Source organism: Stegostoma tigrinum, chromosome 1, assembly GCF_030684315.1.
Source record: "Stegostoma tigrinum isolate sSteTig4 chromosome 1, sSteTig4.hap1, whole genome shotgun sequence".
Taxonomy (NCBI): domain Eukaryota; kingdom Metazoa; phylum Chordata; class Chondrichthyes; order Orectolobiformes; family Stegostomatidae; genus Stegostoma; species Stegostoma tigrinum.
The window spans coordinates 1784869-1808435 of record NC_081354.1 but is presented as its reverse complement, the minus strand read 5'-3'; the positions used below and the strand labels follow the sequence as shown (position 1 = coordinate 1808435).

Here is a 23567-nt window from a genome sequence, read left to right as displayed (position 1 = left end):
CAATCTAACTTCCACCCCTTGACATTCAATGGTGTTCCCATCACTGAATCCCCCAACATCAACATCTTGGGGGTTACAATTGACCAAAAACTCAACTGATCCTACCACACAAACACAGTGGCTACAACAGCAGGCCAGAGCATAGCAATACTGCAGTGAGTAACTCACCTCCTGATTCCCTAAAACCTATCCATTATCTTGAAGACGCAGGTCAGGATTGTGATGGAATGCTCCCCACTTGCCTGGATGGCGGCAGCTCCAACAACACTCAAGAAGCTCGACACCATCCAGGACAAAACAGCCGCTTGATTGGCACCACATCCACAAGCATCCACGCCCTCCACCACAGACACTCAGTAGCAGCAGTGTGTACTATCTACAAGATGCACTGCAGAAATTCACTAAAGATCCTCAGACAGCGCCTTCCAAACCCATGACCACTTCCATCTAGAAGGTCAAGGGCAGCAGATACATGGGAACACCGTCCCCTGCAAGTTCCCCTCCAAACTACTCACCATCCTGACTTGGAAATATATCGTTGTCCCTTCACTGTCACTGGGTCAAAATCCTGGAATTCCCTCCCTAAGGGCATTGTGGGCCAACCCATAGCGGCAGGAATGCAACAGTTCAAGAAGGCAGCTCACCCCCACCTTCTCAGGCGCAACCAGAAGTGGGGCAATAAATGTTGGACCAGCCAGCAACACCCACATCCCAGAAAAGAATTTTAATAAATGCCTTTGGTGCCTGTGCCAATGCTTTGATAGAGCTGTCCAATTAATCCCACTCTCCTCTTCAGTCTTTTCCTGTAACCCTATCACATTTTCTTAAAGACATATAGAATTTCCTTTTCAGAGTTAGTCCAGAATCTGCATCCATCATCCTTTCAGACAATATGGTCCACATCACAAAACTCACTGTTTTAAAAAGAAAACTCACCTCTCCTACAGTTTTAATTTTGCCAATGACCCTCTGATTACTGACCCCCCTTGCCACTGGAAACGGTCGCTCTGTATTTTAGCCTATGTCTTCCCCCCTAACTAACGTGTTCAGAGATGTTATTACACAGCTCTGGAGCACGTGGGACTTGAACCTAGGCCTACTGGGACAGGGGTAGGGACATTAACACCACGCCATAAGAAGCCTCTGTGTTTTACCCAATCAAAACCTTCAAGATTTTGAATATCTGATGAAATCTCATCCTTTACCTTCTCTGCGCTGAGAAGAACAATCCTAGCTTCTTCAGTCTCTCCACAAAACCTGATCCCAAAAACATTGCAAACTCATAGTCTGTACCTGGCTCAGGCTTTAGATTGCATTGGATGGGTTTTCTTTAACTGCTACTTAATTCACAACAATCCAGGTTTTTCAGAGACTTGGGTCATATTGTTTCTTGTGGTGCCCAAGAGGATCTTCTCAAGCTGACTCATCATTGAAATTAAGGGTGAGAATTTTAAAATGGACGTGTGAGCAAGGGGTTAAGCAAGCAGTGGGGTGGCAGAAAATATAATATTCCTGACAATTAGCTGTTACATTATTGATCTTGCCCCTGCTTCAACTTGTTTCATCATTAGTGTTAGATTTGACTTTCTAATACACACCTGGCTGGCCACCTCTATTTTCTACCTTTGATACCCTCACTTAAAACTTTGCTGCCCAAACTCTCAGAAAACTTACTTTTTTGTCACCCCACTGCTTGCTCACATCCCTGCTCCCACCTCCACTTTCAAATTTCACCCTTTATTTTGAAATCCCCCCTTGGCCTAACCCCTCCCCCTTGTTTGTAATTTGGTCCAGTCCCACAGCCTTCTGAGATCTGTCTCCCACCCACTTTGGTTCTTGCACATTGTTACTTTAAACATTCCACCAATGGTGGTCATGCTTTCAGCTGCCTTGAGACATGCTCTGGAATTCCCTCCCTAAACCGTCCCCAATTCTCTCCCTAAACCGTCCCCAATTCTCTCCCTAAACCGTCCCCAATTCCCTCCCTAAACCGTCCCCAATTCCCTCCCTAAACCGCCCCAATTCCCTCCCTAAACCGTCCCCAAATCCCTCCCTAAACTGTCCCCAATTCCCTCCCTAAACCGTCCGCAATTCCCTCCCTAAACCGTCCCCAATTCTCTCCCTAAACCGTCCCCAATTCCCTCCCTAAACCATCCCCAATTCTCTCCCTAAACCGTCCCCAATTCCCTCCCTAAACCATCCCCATTCCCTCCCTAAACCGTCACCCAATTCCCTCCCTAAACTGTCACCAATTCCCTCCCTAAATTGTCACCCTTTCCGTCTTTCTACTTTCTTTAAGAAACTCCCTGAAATCTTCATGGTTTGAACTTGCAGACACTTGTCGTAACAGATTCTTGTGGTTAGGAGCTGAACGTTCGCTGATATGTGATAGCGAAACACCTTTGGAACTTTTACTTTGGTAAAAATGCTACATAAACTCAAGCTGCTTTGTTGTAGATCTCCTCTAATTACATCTGTTGGGAAGGTTAGTGGCAAAATATTTGTACTGACCAGTCCCCATCCTGTGTATCTTATAATTGGACAATTGTTGAGTTACATGGGCTCTGGTATTGACTGATCTCGGTGCAGAGTGAGAGAGACAATGAATAAATGATGGCATGATCATGAGTTGGCACTTGCAGTAGGAACAAGAAAATATTGAAGTTAATATGACTGTGGCAACTATTCTGCATTTTAAAAAAAGGTGACTCCCAATGGTGGAGAGGAGCTGAACTATGACCATGCTACTTTGCCCGTAGTGTTCAGAGGTGAGTGGGTTATAGGGGGATGGGTCTGGGTGGGATGCTCCATGGGGCAGTGTGGACTTGTTGGGCTGAAGGGCCTGTTTCCACACTGTAGGGAATCTAATCTAATCTAATCAGCCATTTACTGAAAAGTAACTGCTCCCATGTAGTCTGTAATTCGTCATTCAGTATGGAAGTTTCCTCACAGAGACACAGTGAGAGAAGTCTACACCAGTTTGTTATCTTCCCACAGTAACAAACAGACAGGATTAGACAAGCTGATAAGGGAGAAACTATTCCCACTGGAAAGTTGGTCACAGCTGAAAAAACACATTGAAGATAGCTGAAAAGGAGAAGTACAGGATCAGTTAGGAGAATTATTATAGACAACGAGTTGTTATGATCTGGAATACACTGCCTGAAAGAAGATAGTAGGAAATACTAAATATTACTGCTTGGTCAAAGAGGTAGGTTTTAAGGACCATTTTAATGGTGAGAAGCAACTGGTTGGATTGATGTCAGCCAGAAGAGATCACAGAATGTCAAAAATCAAATGTTATTGCTCAGGAACTTTCCACATGTAATGATTTGACTTTATGTTAGTGTTTCAGCAAAAGACTGGAAAAGTTCCCAATGACAAGCTCGGCAATGCCCCTAAAAGAGGTATGAAACCATGTTGTTGTTGGTGCTTTGTGCTAACTTTGGTTTTGAAATATTGCTAATCAAATGTTGTCAAGTTGATTTTCAGATGGCGTGCCACCTACAGATACATTCACAACGGAGAATTCAGAGCAGGCACCTCATAAACCAGTGTGTCCAACTGATGGGCAAGGCTGACTCCTGGTGGCAATCATCTGGAAAATCATCCACCTATTTTCTTTGCCAGTTTCTTCTTCTTCTATCAGCAAGCATTGGAATATCTGTATATTTTAATTAACTATTTCTCAGAATTAGAGAAAAGTGTAGCCTGATAATGTTTTAGAATGAAAATGCATTACTTCTATTGTACAGTAATTTTAAATGAAATAATTCCAATATATTTGAGTGCAGTCGACTGTACAGTGATTTTTAAGAAAAAATAATTTATATTTTGCTGAGAATCCTTCAGATGATTATATCTTATAGAATTATAACCAGTTGCAGTGAGCTTTGCAGACTCCAATATACCACACTAAATTCTCACTTTTTCTACCCGAGCGGACTGCTGTTGACTAGAGACAAATTACTGAGCACTGCATGGTTTGTAGCTGACTCTTCGCTGTGGTCACATATCTGCACCAGACTGATACAGAGGTAGATTAGAATGGTCTGAAATACCTCACTCCCATATTTTAACTACTTTGCTGCAAAAAAATCTTTTTTAAAAACCAGTTTATGACTAAATTAATCGTCAGAAAAGTTGAAAGTGTTATGAGGACATACAAGCGTGGATGGGCATGTACTTGTGCATGTTTCATGCACACACGTGCTCACACACATGCAAGCTCATATGCACATGCATTCATTCACACATAGATGCTCACGCACACATGCCCTCTCTCACACACATGCACATGTTCACCCACATGCACATGCACATGCACACGCACACTTATAATACACACACACACATGCATGCACTCACACAATGAAAGAATTGCAACTGCGCACAGTTCTGGTCTCCATATGGATAACAAATTTACAAGAATGCCACTAGAATTTGAGAAATTACAACTGTGAGGAAATATTGAACAATCTAGGAGTCTTTTCTTTCATAAAGAGGAAGCTGTGGTGTGATAGAAATCTTTAAAATTGCAAAGGGTTTTTATATGGGAGATGAGCAGAAGATATTTTGAATTGCAGCTATCTAAAATCTTGAATCGTTTTAAAGTTGTTACTAATAAATGCAATAGAGAATTCAAGAGTGCACTGGCAACAGAGAAGGTTAAATTGGATTACAGCCAGAAATGCATACAAGGATTGAGATTGTGATGAATCCTTACTTTGGAAGCATTTTTTTGTGCCCAGAAGCCAGCAATCTTCAAATTAGCATTCAGAACTTATTCAGTCAGTTACCGGGTGGCTACACTCAAACCTGCCCAAAGGAGGGACCTCTTGCAAGGCATTCAACAGATGATTCAAAACTATTCTGGCGGGTCACTGAAGAGGCGTTCAAAGATTACAGGGAGTTGGTAAAAGGATTACTCCATTAGGAGTACAGCAGTTAACTGCATTTCTACAAAGGCGGCTGAAGTAAACAGATTTTGTGTTTTGAGGACTCAGGGAAGTCCTACAGCAGTTGAATAGCTCTGGTGGATCAAGGCTGAGGGAAGTCCTAGGAGCCATGGAGGATTTGACAGACACCTGTGTACAATTAATCATTCAATACAACTGAGAGTGGGCTCAACCATCCCACAAGCAGTATTTCCTCGAAACAACTGACCAAGATTAGAATTCATGAAAAATCAAAGGAGGAAAACTAGAGGGAGGGATTTAAAAGGAACTTCTTCATGCAGAGAGTGGTGTGTGTATGCCAGAGGAAGCCGTAGAGGCAGGTACAATTATAACATTTAAGATATTAGGGCAGGTACATAGATAGGAAAGGTTTCAGAGGGATATGGGCCAAACACAGGCAGTTGGGACTACCGGAACCGGGTCAGCATGGACAAGTAGGGCCAAAGGGTCTGCTTTTGTGGTGTATGACTCCTTAACTCTATATAATTCCACAACTTGATAGAGGTGTACAAAATGATCAGAGGTATCGATAGAGTAGACAGCCAGAGACTTTTTCCTAGGGTGGAGCTATTACGAGGGGGCATAGTTTTAAAGTGAATGGAGGTAGATATAGGGGACACATCAGAGACAGGTTCTTTACTCAGAGAGTGTTCGGGGTTTAGAATGCATTGCCGAAGAGGGTAGTGGAGTCGGCCTCATTAGGGGCATTTAAGCAGCTATTAGATCGGCATATGGATGATAGTGTAAGGTAGGGGTGGAGGTTAGATAGACTTTAAGATTAGGGTAAAAGTTCGGCACAATATCTTGGGCTGAAGGGCCTGCACTGTGTTGTACTGTTCTATGTTCTAAGTAATATTGGCCCAATGAAGCTTGATGAAGAGCTCAAATTTTGCCTGTGAGAAAGCAGTTTCTAAAGTCTAGGGGAATGGGAAAGAAAGGTGATTGATCAGAATGGACATAGTCAGAAGTCACACAATGCCAGGTTATATTCCAACAAGTTTATTTGAAATCACAAGCTTTTGCAGCATTGCTGTTTCATCAGATGAATTAAATCTTTCCCCTCTCACCTTAAACCTATCCCTCTAGTTTTTCTCCTTTGATTAATTCACGAATTCTAATCTTGGTCAATTGTTTCAAGTAATAGTAAAATTTATTGTTGTCTGTCCAAAACCATGGAATCTTGTGCTTTATTTTGTCTTAAGTTTTTTGTCTGCTTACTTAATTGAAACATATAAAATAATCAGAGAGTTAGATAGGGTGGATAGGGAGAGCCTTTTTCCTAGGATGGTGATGGCAAGCACGAGGGGGCATAGCTTTAAATTGAGGGGTGAAAGATATAGGACAGATGTCAGAGGTAGTTTCTTTACTCAGAGAGTAGTAAGGGAATGGAACGCTTTGCCTGCAACGGTAGTAGATTCGCCAACTTTAGGTACATTTAAGTTGGCATTGGACAAGCATATGGACGTACATGGAATAGTGTAGGTTAGATGGGCTTGAGATCGGTATGACAGGTTGGCACAACATCGAGGGCCGAAGGGCCTGTGCTGTGCTGTAATGTTCTATGTTCTATATAAATAAAAGTTACTGTTCACTAGCCAGATTATAACATGAAGGTGACTATCTAGTCCACGGTTAAAGATGAAGAACCTGGGCCCATCCATTGCATTGCAGGTAAATGAGCGCTGCCTGTTGTATTGCCTAGTTGCTGTCTGCAGTCAGCGCTCTGTGCGATGTTTATCAGCTGCACATATTGGATATTGCTCATTGTCTGTGTCACTTAAAGTTGACTTGCACTACCTTAAAGGAGAGCTGCAAGAGAATACCAGCAAGAGAATGCTTTGCAGAACACCTCCGCTCAGTTCGCAACAAACAACTGCACCTCCCAGTCACGAACCATTTCAACTCCCACACCCATTCCTCAGACGACATGTCCATCATGGGCCTCCTGCAGTGCCACAATGATGCCACCCAAAGGTTGCAGGAACAGTAACTCATATTCCGCTTGGGAACCCTGCAGCCCAACGGTATCAATGTGGACTTCACCAGCTTCAAAATCTCCCCTCCCCCACTGCATCCCAAAACCAGCCCAGCCTGTCTCTGCTTCCCTAATCTGTTCTTCCTCTCACCCATCCCTTCCTCCCACCCCAAGCCACACCTCCATTTCCTACCTAGCACCTCATCCCGCCTTCTTGACCTGTCCGTCTTCCCTGGACTGACCTATTCCCTCCTATACTCTCCACCTATCTTCTTTTCTCTCCATCTTCTGTCCACCTCCCCCTTTCTCCCTATTTATTCCAGTTCTCTCTCCCCATCCCCCTCTCTGATGAGGGGTCTAGGCCCAAAACGTCAGCTTTTGTGCTCCTGAGATGCTGCTTGGCCTGCTGTGTTCATCCAGCTCCACACTTTGTTATCAGAGAATACCAGCGGTCAGGCACACACAAACCTCTTCACTGAGATGGTGACTTGGACTCTATCCATTGAAGTGTGCTCACCCTTTGTGGACCATATTTCCGAATTTTTGTAGGCAATCTAGCTCTTAGGAAGTTAATAAAATGTGAGGCTGGATGAACACAGCAGGCCAAGCAGCATCTCAGGAGCACAAAAGCTGACGTTTCGGGCCTGGACCCTTCATCAGAGAGGGGGATGGGGGGAGGGAACTGGAATAAATAGGGAGAGAGGGGGAGGCGGACCGAAGATGGAGAGTAAAGAAGATAGGTGGAGAGGGTGTAGGTGGGGAGGTAGGGAGGGGATAGGTCAGTCCAGGGAAGACGGACAGGTCAAGGAGGTGGGATGAGGTTAGTAGGTAGCTGGGGGTGCGGCTTGGGGTGGGAGGAAGGGATGGGTGAGAGGAAGAACCGGTTAGGGAGGCAGAGACAGGTTGGACTGGTTTTGGGATGCAGTGGGTGGGGGGGAAGAGCTGGGCTGGTTGTGTGGTGCAGTGGGGGGAGGGGATGAACTGGGCTGGTTTAGGGATGCAGTGGGGGAAGGGGAGATTTTGAAACTGGTGAAGTCCACATCGATACCATGTGGCTGCAGGGTTCCCAGGCGGAATATGAGTTGCTGTTCCTGCAACCTTCGGGTGGCATCATTGTGGCAGTGCAGGAGGCCCATGATGGACATGTCATCAAGAGAATGGGAGGGGGAGTGGAAATGGTTTGCGACTGGGAGGTGCAGTTGTTTGTTGCGAACTGAGCGGAGGTGTTCTGCAAAGCGGTCCCCAAGCCTCCGCTTGGTTTCCCCAATGTAGAGAAAGCCGCACCGGGTACAGTGGATGCAGTATATCACATTGGCACCACCGAACTCATCTCCACCTATCTGGACTCCATTTTCTCCCCTTTGGTCCAGAAACTCCCCACCTATGTCCGTGACACCACCCACGCCCTCCACCTCCTCCAGGACTTCCAATTCCCTGGCCCCCAACACCTCATATTCACCATGGACGTCCAGTCCCTGTACACCTGCATTCCGCATGGAGATGGCCTCAAGGCCCTCCGCTTCTTCCTGTCCCGCAGGCCCGACCAGGCCCCCTCCACCGACACTCTCATCCGCCTAGCGGAACTCGTCCTCACACTCAACAACTTCTCTTTTGACTCCTCCCACTTCCTACAGACTAAGGGGGTGGCCATGGGCACCCGCATGGGCCCCAGCTATGCCTGCCTCTTTGTAGGTTACGTGGAACAGTCCATCTTCCGCACCTACACAGGCCCCAAACCCCACCTCTTCCTCCGGTACATTGATGACTGTATCGGCGCCGCCTCTTGCTCCCCAGAGGAGCTCGAACAGTTCATCCACTTCACCAACACCTTCCACCCCAACCTTCAGTTCACCTGGGCCATCTCCAGCACATCCCTCACCTTCCTGGACCTCTCAGTCTCCATCTCAGGCAACCAGCTTGTAACTGATGTCCATTTCAAGCCCACCGACTCCCACAGCTACCTAGAATACACCTCCTCCCACCCACCCTCCTGCAAAAATTCCATCCCCTATTCCCAATTCCTCCGCCTCCGCCGCATCTGCTCCCACGATAAGACATTCCACTCCCGCACATCCCAGATGTCCAAGTTCTTTAAGGACCGCAACTTCCCCCCCACGGTGATTGAGAACGCCCTTGACCGCGTCTCCCGCATTTCCCGCGACACATCCCTCACACCCCGCCCCCGCCACAACCGCCCCAAGAGGATCCCCCTCGTTCTCACACACCACCCTACCAACCTCCGGATACAACGCATTATCCTCCGACACTTCCGCCATTTACAATCCGACCCCACCACCCAAGACATTTTTCCATCCCCACCCCTGTCTGCTTTCCGGAGAGACCACTCTCTCCGTGACTCCCTTGTTCGCTCCACACTGCCCTCCAACCCCACCACACCCGGCACCTTCCCCTGCAACCGCAGGAAATGCTACACTTGTCCCCACACCTCCTCCCTCACCCCCATCCCAGGCCCCAAGATGACATTCCACATTAAGCAGAGGTTCACCTGCACATCTGCCAATGTGATATACTGCATCCACTGTACCCGGTGCGGCTTTCTCTACATTGGGGAAACCAAGCGGAGGCTTGGGGACCGCTTTGCAGAACACCTCCGCTCAGTTCGCAACAAACAACTGCACCTCCCAGTCGCAAACCATTTCCACTCCCCCTCCCATTCTCTTGATGACATGTCCATCATGGGCCTCCTGCACTGCCACAATGATGCCACCCGAAGGTTGCAGGAACAGCAACTCATATTCCGCCTGGGAACCCTGCAGCCATATGGTATCAATGTGGACTTCACCAGTTTCAAAATCTCCCCTTCCCCCACTGCATCCCTAAACCAGCCCAGTTCATCCCCTCCCCCCACTGCACCACACAACCAGCCCAGCTCTTCCCCCCCCACCCACTGCATCCCAAAACCAGTCCAACCTGTCTCTGCCTCCCTAACCGGTTCTTCCTCTCACCCATCCCTTCCTCCCACCCCAAGCCGCACCCCCAGCTACCTACTAACCTCATCCCACCTCCTTGACCTGTCCGTCTTCCCTGGACTGACCTATCCCCTCCCTACCTCCCCACCTACACCCTCTCCACCTATCTTCTTTACTCTCCATCTTCGGTCCGCCTCCCCCTCTCTCCCTATTTATTCCAGTTCCCTCCCCCCATCCCCCTCTCTGATGAAGGGTCCAGGCCCGAAACGTCAGCTTTTGTGCTCCTGAGATGCTGCTTGGCCTGCTGTGTTCATCCAGCCTCACATTTTATTATCTTGGAATCTCCAGCATCTGCAGTTCCCATTAGCTCTTAGGAAGTGACTGCTAAACATTGTCAACTTAGCAACCAAAGACTTTGATGTCTCCTGTTATCTTTAGGCATTGTAATTGATGATGTCAAGCAGTCACATCAGAGCAAACTCATTCCAATAATGTTACTCCTGATTGATGAATGCAGTATCATATGTGTTTGTATGAAAGCATTGAACAGCAAAGATCCTGTACGTTTCTCATTGATTGTCTTTATGCTGCAGCTAACAGGCCCAAGATTGGTGAGAGTCCAGTTTACGACACATTCAGGCCAGAGTACAATCCAGGACAGCAACAGCTGATCCATCTGCAAGAACTGGTCAAGAAGGGAGTTCTCACTGTCAATGAAGCACAGGAAAGGTTTAAACAATGGCAGATGGAAGAGAAGGATCAGGATGCTGTACAACAGGTCCAGAATGAAATTTGTATAATAATCCAGTGAACAGTGTTCCCAACACTTGCCTTTCTGTTACCTAAATGACTTGTAATTCTTGATATTAATCAAGCTGGGTCCTTTCTATAGCAAACTGAATGCTGAAGAGTAACCTTGTGGAGTTTGTTAAAATTGTGCATCGGGAGGTTTTTGGAATTTTGACAGGGTAGACAAAGATAGTTCCATGTAAGGGCCACAAATATGACAGTCACTAATAAATCCAGTCAAGTAGTCAGGATAACTTCTTCCCGAGAGAGGTGAGAATATGGAATTTGTGCCCAGAGGGAGTAGTTGAGGTAGATTGTGTCAATGTATTTCAGGGGAAACTGGACAAACACATGAGTGAAAAGAACAGGAGGTTTTAGGTACACCTCCTCCCACCCACCCTCCTGCAAAAATTCCATCCCCTATTCCCAATTCCTCCACCTCCGCCGCATCTGCTCCCACGATAAGACATTCCACTCCCGCACATCCCAGATGTCCAAGTTCTTCAAGGACCGCAACTTCCCCCCCACAGTGGTTGAGAACGCCCTTGACCGCGTCTCCCGCATTTCCCGCAACACATCCCTCACACCCCGCCCCCGCCACAACTGCCCAAAGAGGATCCCCCTCGTTCTCACACACCACCCCACCAACCTCCAGATACAACGCATCATCCTCCGACACTTCCGCCATCTACAATCCGACCCCGTCACCCAAGACGTTTTTCCATCCCCACCCTTGTCTGTTTTCCGGAGAGACCACTCTCTCCGTCACTCCCTTGTTCGCTCCACACTGCCCCCCAACCCCACCACACCCAGCACCTTCCCCTGCAACCGCAGGAAATGCTACACTTGCCCCCACACCTCCTCCCTCACCCCTATCCCAGGCCCCAAGATGACTTTCCATATTAAGCAGAGGTTCACCTGCACATCTGCCAATGTGGTATACTGTATCCATTGTACCCAGTGTGGCTTCCTCTACATTGGGGAAACCAAGCGGAGGCTTGGGGACCGCTTTGCTGAACACCTCCGCTTGGTTCACAATAAACAACTGCACCTCCCAGTCGCGAACCATTTCCACTCCCCCTCCCATTCTTTAGATGACATGTCCATCATGGGCCTCCTGCACTGCCACAATGATGCCACCCGAAGGTTGCAGGAACAGCAACTCATATTCCGCTTGGGAACCCTGCAGCCCAATGGTATCAATGTGGACTTCACCAGCTTCAAAATCTCCCCTTCCCCCACCACATCCCAAAACCAGCCCAGTTTGTCCCCTCCCTCCACTGCACCACACAACCAGCCCAGCTCTTCCCCTCCACCCACTGCATCCCAAAACCTGTCCAGCCTGTCTCTGCCTCCCTAACCTGTTCTTCCTCTGACCCATCCCTTCCTCCCACCCCAAGCCGCACCCCCATCTACCTACTAACCTCATCCCACCTCCTTGACCTGTCCGTCTTCCCTGGACTCACCTATCACCTCCCTATCTCGCCACCTATACTCTCCTCTCCACCTGCCTTCTTTTCTCTCCATCTTCGGTCCGCATCCCCCTCTCTCCCTATTTATTCCAGAACCCTCACCCCATCCCCCTCTCTGATGAAGGGTCTAGGCCTGAAACATCAGCTTTTGTGCTCCTGAGATGCTGCTTGGCCTGCTGTGTTCATCCAGCCTCACACTTTATTATCAAGGAGGTTATGATGATAAGGTGGATGAAGACGAGGTGTCTGCAAGCTTCTGTGGATCATAGACCTCAGCATTAGCCAGATGTTGCTATTATGTGAATAACAGGTAACTCTACACAGATGAAGTTAAAATGCTAAGAATGCCTCCTCATTATTACAAGCCTTGAACGCCTCCCATTGTTGCCCCAATAATAGCTCATTGGGCAAAAACAATGCAACTATCACGCTGACACTAAGCTTGTCTGCTCTTATTGACACGTGGATTCTCCTTCACATTAACAGTGCATTCAGCAGCAAAAGTAACATTCAGCGTGTCAGTTATCTGTCACCATTCTCTGTCCCTGGGTTACTCTAATGAGACCCCACAATCTTTCCAATTACCCTCAGAAAGATCACAATATGCATCACCGATGAAGTGTTAGCTATTCATCTGCATTCCCAAGTAAAGAGTTCACTGCAGAGAAGTGCAACATTTCAGTCCTTGTAAATTGTTTGAGACTTTATCAGTGAGTAAGAGGAATCCAACCAGAAAGTATTGAAGATATGTTTTCATCAGTTGTGCTGAACGTCATAGATTATTTGTGAAAATTGTCCAGCTGAGAGGCAGATACCTGTTCATGTGGGGCCTTCTATCCTCTCCACAGTATCCACAAATAAAAATCTCCACTTTTCGTTTTCATAATCAAATCTGCAGAAATCTAAAAAGGTAAGAGTTTCTCATTAATACAAGGAATCAGAGAAAAAACTTTATCTGAAATTAGCTAAAAAAAATTTGGTGTTTTTCTTTTTATAATTACAGCGGCAAGTCTGATTATCTGCGATATTTAATCAATATATCAACTTGCAAGATGTACTTACTTGACTCATTTTATTCAATGACTCAGTCTTTCAATTTGTTCTCTTTGTTTGTCACTCCCACGCATGAATGTTTGAAGGTGGGTGTAATTTACTGATAAATAATAACTTCCTTGATAAGAAACTTCGTGCAGTGCTTAAATGCTCCTGCAAAATTCCTAGCGCCATTGAAACTCAATAGAAGGATTCCCTTACAGTCTGAGATAATAGACAGTATTCCCAGGGAATGAGGAAAACTCAATGCACTGAAGAGAGAACAAACAAAAAAAACAGAAAACAGAAAAGATAGAAAATAAAAGAGGCTGAGGAAGCAGCTCATCTTATATTCCAATACCAACACACACAACTGTTCCCAGTGTAAAATTATTCAAATACAAATTAGGGGTTTATTTAAATAGAAACAGAATGCAGGATTATGAGGAAAGGGGTCAAAGGTTGGCACTGAGGCATGATATTCATTCAAGATTTCATGCAGATGGATAGGATATAGCACATAGAACAGTACAGCACAGTACAGGCCCTTCAGACCATGATGTTGTAATGACCTATTATCCTACTCTAAGAGCAACTACCCTGTATACCCTATATTTTACTATCATCTATGTGCCTATTTAAGAGTCGCTTAAATGCCCCTAATGTATCTGACACTAAGCTTGTCTGCTCTTATTGCCACCCTCCAATCATCTGGTACTACTCCAGTGGACAGTGAGGATACAAAGATCATTGGGAAAGGGGCAACAATCTCTTCCCTCGCTTCCCATAGTAACCTTGGGTATATCCCGTCTGGCCCAGGGGACTTATCTATCCTCATGTTTTTCAAAATTTCTAGCACATCCTCCTTCCTAACATCAACCCGTTCGAGCATATCTGCCTGTTTCATGCTGTCCTCACAAATGTCAAGGCCCCTCTCTCTGGTGAATACTGAAGCAAAATCTTAATTAAGGACCTCCCCTACATCCTCTGATGCTATGCATAAGTTCCCTCCACTACCTCTGATTGGTCCTACCCTCATGCTGCCACCCTCTTGATCCTCACATAAATATAGAAAGCCTTAGGGTTTTCCTTGATCTTACTTGCCAAGCTTTCCTCATACCCTCTTCTAGTTCTGCTAAGTCCATTCTTCAGTTTCTTCCTGGCTACTTTGTAGACCTGTAGAGCCCTGTCCAATCCTGGTTTCCTCTCTCAACCTCAAGTAAGCTTCCTTCTTCCTCTTGACTAGGTGTTCAACGTACCTTGTCATCCAAGGTTCCTTCGCCTTCCCATCCTTTCTTGCCTCAGTGGGACAAACCTATCCAGTACTCATAGCAACTGCTCCCTAAACAACCTCCACATTTCTGTCTGCATTTCCCCGATAACATCGGTTCCCAACTTATGCTCCACAATTCTTGCCTATTAGCATTGTAATTCCCCCTCCCCCAATTAAATACTTTCCCATTGTGTCTGCTCTTATCCCTCTCCATGACAATAGTAAAAGTCAAGGAGTTGTGATCACTATCACCAAATGCTCTCCCACTGAGAGTGCTGACACCTGACCTGTTCGTTGCCAAGCACCAAATCCAATGTGGCCTCCCTCTCATCAGCCTATCTGCATATTGAGCCAGAAATCCTTCCTGACAAACCTGACAAAATCTGCTCCATCCAAACTATTTGCACTTCAGAGGTTCCAGCCTATATCAGGGAAGTTGAAGTCACCCATGACAACAATCCCGTTACTTTTGCACCTTTCCAAAATCTGTCTCCCAATCTATCCCTCAGTGTCTCTGTAGCTATTGGGGGTGGAGGGAGTCTATAGAAAACTCCCAATAAAGTGACTGCTCCTTTCCTGTTTCTGACTTCCACCCATACTGACTCAGTGGACAACTTTGTGGTTCTGAAAAACTTAGTTAATAGTGAAGCTACCACAAAAAGGACAAATGTTGTCTCCACCTTCAGTTGGGAATTAGGTGGATGGTTAAAGTTTGTGGTACAGCATCTGGTGTTCCCTTCTTCCTGAAATCCTACTTTTCATGTTTGAGATGGGTGGCGCATTGGCACAATATGTAGGGAGAGAGTGCAGCTAAACACGTGGCTACAGGGCTGGTGTAGGAGGGAGGGCTTCCATTATGTGGATAATTGGAGCACATTCTGGGGAAGGAGGGACCTGTACAGTAAGGATGGGTTGCACCTAAACCAGAATGGCACAAATATCCTGGGAGGGAGGTTTGCTCTAGCTGTACGGGATGGTTTAAACTAGATTGGCAGGGGGTGGGGAACCGGATTTGTAATTCAGAGGATGAGGTATTCAGCCTTCCAACAGATACAACAGGGAGTGAGGTAGTTTATAAAGAAATGCGGTCGATGAAGCATAATTGTGGACACGGGGATGGTTAAAGGTGTGTACACTTCAATGCTAGAAGTATCAGAAATAAAGCAGATTTATAATTCAGAGGATGAGGTCCTCCATACTATCCACAGCCCTCCATACTATCCACAACTCTACCAACCTTCATGTTACCAGCAAACTTACTAACCCACCCTTCCACTTCCTCATCCAAGTCATTTATAAAGATATGTAGGGAGAGAGTGCAGCTAAACACGTGGCTACAGGGCTGGTGTAGGAGGGAGGGCTTCCATTATGTGGATAATTGGAGCACATTCTGGGGAAGGAGGGACCTGTACAGTAAGGACGGATTACACCTGAACCAGAATGGCACAAATATGTAATTTTGTAACTGTTTTGGATGAAGGAGTGGAAGGGTGGATTAGCACGTTCATGGATAATACGAAGGTGGATCACGTTGTGGACAGTGAGGAGGGCTGCTCTAGGTTACAAACGGACATTGATAGGGTGCAGTGATAATGGGAACTGTAGATGCTAGAGAATCCAAGATAATTTCCAATAATTCCAATAACCCATGGGTCAGTACTTGGAACGACAATGTTGTGGCTATTACAGAAACTTGGGTAACTCAGGGACAGGAACGGTTGTTAGAAGTTCCAGGACTTAGATGCTTTAAAATAAATAGGGAGGGTGGAAAAGAGGTGGGGGAGTGACATTGCTAGTCAGGGCTAGTATAGCAGCTACTGAAAGGCAGTTCGAGAATGATATGTCTACAGAGTCAGTTTGGGTTGAGTTCAAGAACAAGAAAGGAGCAGTCAATTTGTTGGAGTTTTTTTACAGATCCCCTCATAGTTGCAGAGAAGTGGAGGAGCGGATTGGGAGGCAGATACTGGAAAGGTGCAGAAGTCACAGGGTTGTAGTCATGGGTGACTTCAACTTTCATTGGAAACATTTCAGTTGTAATTGTTTAGATGGAGCGGGTTTTGTCCAGTGGGTTCAGGAAGGATTCCTGGCACAGCATGTAGATAGACCAACACGAGGAGAGGCCCAACTTTGGAATTGGTCCTTGGCAATGAACCGGGCCAAGTGTTAAACCTGTTGGTAGGAGAGCATTTTAGCAGTAGCAATCATAACTCTGTTTCTTTCATGATAGTCATGGATAAGGATAGGTACATACAGCAGGGTAAGGTTTATAATTGGGGGGAAGGGTAATTACAATTCAATTAGGCAAGAACTGGGTAACATAAAATGGGAACAGATGCTGTCAGGGAAGAGCACAATAGAAATGTGGAGATTGTTTAAGGAATGCACACTGGGTGTGCTCGATATGTTTGTCCCTAGAAGGCAAGGAAGATGCGGTCAAGTAAGGAAGCCTTGGTTCTCAAAAGAGGTTGAACGACTGTTAAGAGGAAGAAGGATGCTTATGTAAGGTTTAGGAAACAAGGATCAGAAAAGGCTCTAGAGGGATACAAGTTATCCATGAAGGACCTGAAGAAAGGGCTTAGGAGAGCTATTAGGGGGCATGAGAAAACCTTGGCAGATAGGATCAAGGAAAACTCCAAGGCTTTTTACGCATCGTGAGGAATAAGAGAATGACCAGAGAAGGAGTAGGGCTGATCAAGGATTGTAAAGGGAATTTGTGCACGGAGCCTAAAGAGACAGGAGATGTTCTTAATGAATATTTTTCTTCAGTATTCACAACTGAAAGGGACCTACTTGTAGAGGAGGACGTTATGAAACAGGCTGGTAGGCTAGACGAGGTCAATGTTAGTAAAGAAGATGTGCTAGGAATTCTGAGGAAATTGAAGATAGATAAGTACCCCGGGCCTGATGGGATTTATCCAAAGATTCATGGGAAGTGAGGGAAGAGACCGCAGGGCCTTTGGTGATGATCTTTTTGTCTTCACTGTCCACGGGTATAGTGTCGGAAGATTGGAGAGAGGCAAACGTCATTCCCTTGTTCAGAGAAGGGAATAGGGATAACCCTGGAAATTACAGGCCAGTTAGTCTTACATCAGTGGTGGGCAAATTATTGGAAAGGGCTCTGAGAGATAGAATTTATGATCACTTGGAAAGGCAGAGTTTGATTCGTGATAGTCAGCATGGATTTGTGAGGGGTAGATTATGCCTCACAAACCTTATTGAATTCCTCGAAGAAGTGACCAAACATGTAGATGAAGGTGGAGCAGTAGATGTGGTGTACATGGATTTAAGTAAGGTGTTTGATAAGGGTCCCCATGGTAGGCTCATGCAGAAGGTAAGGAGGCTTGGGATAGGGGGAAATGTGGCAGATTGGATTCGGAATTTGGCTGACCCTTAGAAGACAAAGGATGGTAGTGGACGGAAAATATTCAACATGGTGCTTAGTTACGAGTGGTGTACCACAAGGATCTGTTCTGGGTCCTCTTCTATTTGTGGTTTTTGTAAATGATTTGGATGAAGGAGTGGAAGGGTGGATTAGCACATTCATGGATAATACGAAGGTGGATCACGTTGTGGACAGTGAGGAGGGCTGCTCTAGGTTACAAACGGACATTGATAGGGTGCAGTGATAATGGGAACTGTAGATGCTAGAGAATCCGAGATAATAAAATGTGAGGCTGGATGAACACAGCAGGCCCAGCAGCATCTCAGGAGCACAAAAGCTGACGTTTCGGGCCTAGAACCTTCATCAGAGAGGGGGATGGGGAGAGGGTTCTGGAATAAATAGGGAGAGAGGGGGAGGCGGACCGAAGATGAAGAGAAAAGAAGATAGGTGGAGAGAGTATAGGTGGGGAGGTAGGGAGGGGATAGGTCAGTCCAGGGAAGACGGACAGGTCAAGGAGGTGGGATGAGGTTAGTAGGTAGGAGATGGAGGTACGGCTTGGGGTGGGAAGAAAGGATGGGTGAGAGGAAGAACAGGTTAGGAAGGCAGAGACAGGCTGGACTGGTTTTGGGATGCAGTGGCTGGTTGTGTGGTGCAGTGGGGGGAGGGTACAAACTGGGCTGGATTTGGGATGCGATGGGGGAAGGGGAGATTTTGAAGCTGGTGAAGTCCACATTGATACCATTGGGCTGCAGGGTTCCCAAGCGGAATATGAGTTGCTGTTCCTGCAACCTTCGGGTGGCATCATTGTGGCACTGCAGGAGGCCCATGATGGACATGTCATCTAAAGAATGGGAGGGGCAGTGGAAATGGTTTGCGACTGGGAAGTGCAGTTGTTTATTGCGAACCAAGCGGAGGTGTTCTGCAAAGTGGTCCCCAAGCCTCCGCTTGGTTTCCCCAACCACCCACTACATCCCAAAACCAGCCCAGCCTGTCTCTGCCTTCCTAACCTGTTCTTCCTCTCACACATCCCTTCCTCCCACCCCAAGCCGCACCTCCATCTCCTACCTACTAACCTCATCCCACCTCCTTGACCTGTCCGTCTTCCCTGGACTGACCTGTCCCCTCCCTACCTCCCCACCTATACCCTCCTCTCCACCTATCTTCTTTTCTCTCCATCTTCGGTCCGCCTCCCCCTCTCTCCCTATTTATTCCAGAACTCTCACCCCATCCCCCTCTCTGATGAAGGGTCTAGGCCCGAAACGTCAGCTTTTGTGCTCCTGAGATGCTGCTGGACCTGCTGTGTTCATCCAGCCTCACATTTTATTATAATTGACAGGGTGCAGAGCTGGGCTGAGAAGTGGCAGATGGAGTTTAACCCTGAAAAGCGTGAAGTGATTCATTTTAGAAGGACAAATTTGAAAGCAGAATACAGGGTTAACAGAAAGATTCTTGGCAGTGTGAAGGAGCAGAGGGATCGTGGGGTTCATGTCCACACTTCCCTGAAAGCTGCCACCCAGGTGGATAGAGTTGTTAAGAAGATGTGTGGTATGTTAGCTTTCATTAATAGAGGGATTGAGTTCAAGAGCCGTGAGGTTATGCTCCAGCTATACAAAAGCCTGGTTCGGCCACATCTGGAGTATTGTGTCCAGTTCTGGCCGCCTCATTACAGGAAAGATGTAGAAGCGTTGGAAAAGGTGTAGAGGAGATTTACCAGGATGTTGCCTGGAATGGGGGGAAGGTCTTACGAGGGAAGGTTGAGAGAGTTAGGGCTTCTCTCTTTAGAATGACAAAGGATGAGAAGTGACTTGATCGAGGTGTACAAAATGATCAGAGAGATAGATAGAGTAGACAGCCAGAGACTTTTTACTAGAGTAAAGGTAGCTATTACGAGGGGGCATAGTTTTAAAGTGAGTGAAAGATGATACAGGGGAGATGTCAGAGGTAGGTTCTTTACTCAGAGAGTGGCCGGGGCATGGAATGCGTTGCTGGAGAGGATAGTGGAGTCGGCCTCATTAGGGGCATTTAAGCGGCCATTAGATAGGCATATGGATGATAGCATAAGGTAAGGATGGAGGTTAGGCGGACTTTAGGATCAGGGTAAAAGTTCAGCACAACATCATGTGCAAAGGGCCTGTACTGTTCTGTGTTCTATATTCCAATCATTAGCACTGCAGCCTCACAGCACCAGGGACTCAGTTTCAATTCCACCCTCAGGCGACTGTCTGTGTAGAGTTTGCACATTCTCCCTGTGCCTGCATGGGTTTCCTCCGGGTGCTCCGGTTTCCTCCCACAGTCCAAAGATGTGCAGGCTCGGTGGATTGGCCATGTTCGGAGGATGTGTGGAAGATGTGTAGATCAGGTGGATTAGCCACGGTTATTGTGGGGTTCCAGGTTTTATGGGGTTAGGTGGGATGATGTCTGTGTAAACTAAATGGCCAAATGGCCTCTATCTGCTCTGTAAAGATTCTATGAGATTGCATTCAGTTGGCATTCCTGCCAAAAACAGGCAGAATCTGCCTTACCATATGTTAATTGAGCGTCTGCCGATCTTGAGAGTAAGACGATAAAACCCTTGTATTTATGTACAGGTAGATTCTGTCAACACCAGAGTTGTCAGCAAACCACATATTTTTCAGAGCGTGCCCCCCCCCCCAACAAAGTGGTGACTGTTTCATCACCTGTGAGCCTGTCCCTTCCGGCATTCAAAGGGACCAGTGGCCCTACCCAACTCGAATTGGCCCAAGCTGCTCACTACCCAATCTAAAATCCTGCACAATCGACAGCCAAGTGTGGTCTCAGTGCAGGGGCTGCTGGATCTGAGAGTGTAACACCTTTCACAATGGCTAAAGTGCTTTGTAATTCATGAAAAATCTTATAGTGAAGCCACTGTTGTACCATAGAGTACAGCTGCCCAATTTATGCAAAGCAAGGTCCCACATAGGACAATGTGATGATGACCAGATAATCTGTTTTAGTGATTTTGATTCAGTGATAAATATTGATTCCAAGATCCTGAGAACATTTCATCAAAATAGCAAACATGAGATCCGTATCATCCTAAGAGAATATGCAATTTTTAAATTTAATGCAGCAGTTCCTCAGTACTAGCTGAGAGTCCTAAGCTAGACTTTACTTTTCTCCACATTTGTTGCAATGAGAATCGAACCAACAGTTTTTGCCTCACAGCAGAGACCTACCTGCTGAGCTACAGCTGATACATGTTGCTAACCCCGCTGAAACATAACATCACAAGCTTCATCAATGTTTTTGTGGGCACAGGAGATGCACAAAATAATAATTCTTCATATTCAGACCTGTCTCTGGTTTCACTCACTTTGTTTCTGTAATTACTTCCAGCCCAAGGGAATTCCCTCTGGGTGGAACAGTGGTTAGCACTGCTGCCTCACAATGGCAGGGACCCAGGTTTGAATCCAGCCTGGAGTGACTATCTCTGTGGAGTTTGCATGTTCTCCTCATGTCCTCTGGGTGCTGTGGTTTCCTCTCGCAGTCCAAAGATGTGGAGGCAAGGTAGTTTGGCCATGCTAAGTTACCCCATAGTGTCCAGGCATATGCAGGTTAGATAAGTTAGCCGTGGAAATGCAGGATTATAGCTATGGAATGGGATGGTCTCTGGAGAATCAGTGCAGACCTCATGGGCTGAATGGCCTCTTTCTGCACTGTAGAGATTCTGTGGTTCTCTAAGCCTCTCCACACCACTCCTTTTAAGATGTTTCTTAAAATCAAATCTTTGTCAAGCTTTAAGTCACCCACACGATTACACCCTGTCTTATCTGGCTCAGTCACATCTTGTTTGATGAAATACCTATGAGGCAGTTTGGAACATTATACCATGTTACAGGCTGTATATAATGTAAGCTGTTTGCTACTGTTTTTCCAAATCACCTGCTCATCACTGGTGCTCAGGTGAAGCGCAAAAACTCAACTTAACTTTTCTTTATCTTTTCTTAAAAGGAGAAATTGCGTAAGCTCCGAGAGATCATTACAAAGGACCGGCATGATGCAGAGGATCTCTATGGTAATAGAAATGTTCACTCAATTTATTTGTTAAAACCGTGCTGTACTTCAGCTTGAGGCCTCCATCAGTTTAAATGATCACATTTAGTCTGAGGAAACCTCCAAGGAATGTATCCACCTCAGCAGCACCTCACAAGGGATTTTTTTAAAATTTGTTTTGATTTAATTTAATTTACTAAGTACAGTGAAAAGTTTTGTTTTGTGAACAGTACAGGCAGAACATGGACACACAGATTATAGGGTGCCTAGACAGAGTGAGGCAATACCAGCTTACAGCTACACAAGAGATGCACGGTTCACATTATTTGAAATAAGAGATCCATTCAGCAGTCTAATAACTGCAGGGAAGAAGCTCTTTCCTGAGCCTGTTGGTGCATGTGATCAACTTCTGTATCTTTTGCCTGACGGATTCAGTTCATTCTTTGAACAACATTGGCTGGGCCAGCATTTTTGCCCAACCAAATTGCCCTGGAGAATGTGGAGGCGATCTGCCTTAAATTGCTGCAGTGTAGGAACATCCACAGATATTGAAGCAGTCCATGTTCAAATGCAACAATACCTGGACAATAACCAGGCTTGAGCTGTAAAAGTGTCAAGTGACATTGCTGGTATGCAAACACCAACTCCAATAAGATACAATCTAATCACAGCCCCTTGACCTTCAATATGTTACCATCACTGAATCCCCCCACTCTCAGCATCTTTGGGGGTGCCATTGACTAGAAACTCAACAGGACACACCTTAGATCCTTCAACAACAACTTCCAAATCCATGACTGCTTCCATCTAGAAGGACAAGGACAGCAGATACATGGGAACACCACCACCTGCGTGTTCCCTTCCAAGACACTCACCATCCTGACTGGGAAATATATTGCCGTTCCTTCAGTGTCACTGGAACAAAATCCTGGAATTCCCTCCCTAAGGACATTGTGAGTCTAATGGACTGCAGTGGTTCCTTCTTCTCAAGGGGCAACTAGGGTCAGGCAATAAATGCTGGTCCAACCAGTCGTGCCCACATCCCTCAAGTGATAAAACAAAAGTTCCCACTTTGTCAGTTTGAGAATTAGTGTTACATTTTAACAATATTTAGAACAAGCATTTGGAACAATACATTTTGCAAAATGGTATAAGGCTGTCATTTTTTCATTGAAAACACACCTAGTCCTTGAGGGAAGGAAATCACTTGCCCTTATCCATTTAGGCTGTGGACCCATGGCAATGGGGTTGAATCATTCAGTAAAACATTCCGTACTAAAACTGTAAGGATGGCCAGTAATTGTCCCTAGTACCTTCTCAGGGAAAAGAAAGATGGCCAACAAATACCGGCTTTACCAGCAATGCCTACATCTCCAGAATGAATAAAAAGAAAAGATTACATATCTCATGTTAGAACGAAGAGCAGAAATCACTAAATTTACACCTGCATGTTTCTTTTTCCTTCACAGATAAACTCAAAATAGTTCATCCTTCAGATGGTGAGTTGATTTATTTGTTTAAGAAATTTGAGATGACTTTAAGATAACAAAGTGTGGGGCTGGATGAACACAGCAGGCCAAGCAGCATCTTAGGAGAATAAAAGCTGGCATTTCAGGCTCAGACCCTTCATCAGAAAACCGATGAAGGGCCTAGGCCCGAAACATCAGCTTTTGTGCTCCTGAGATGCTGCTTGGCCTGCTGTGTTCATCCAGCCCCACACTTTGTTATCTTGGATTCTCTAG

At 46.0% G+C, this 23567-nt stretch overlaps 1 protein-coding gene across 3 annotated transcripts in view; it reads left to right on the top strand.

Moving 5' to 3' along the window:
* LOC125456430 (B-cell scaffold protein with ankyrin repeats-like) overlaps positions 1 to 23567 on the top strand; it is a 247585-nt gene that overhangs the window by 219090 nt on the left and 4928 nt on the right. For all 3 annotated transcript variants that reach the window (XM_059646916.1, XM_059646955.1, XM_059646930.1), the window contains 4 exons: positions 3348 to 3407; positions 10457 to 10641; positions 21784 to 21847; positions 23295 to 23324. In XM_059646916.1, the coding sequence (XP_059502899.1) occupies positions 3348 to 3407; positions 10457 to 10641; positions 21784 to 21847; positions 23295 to 23324 (339 nt within the window). The remainder of the gene's footprint in view (positions 1 to 3347; positions 3408 to 10456; positions 10642 to 21783; positions 21848 to 23294; positions 23325 to 23567) is intronic.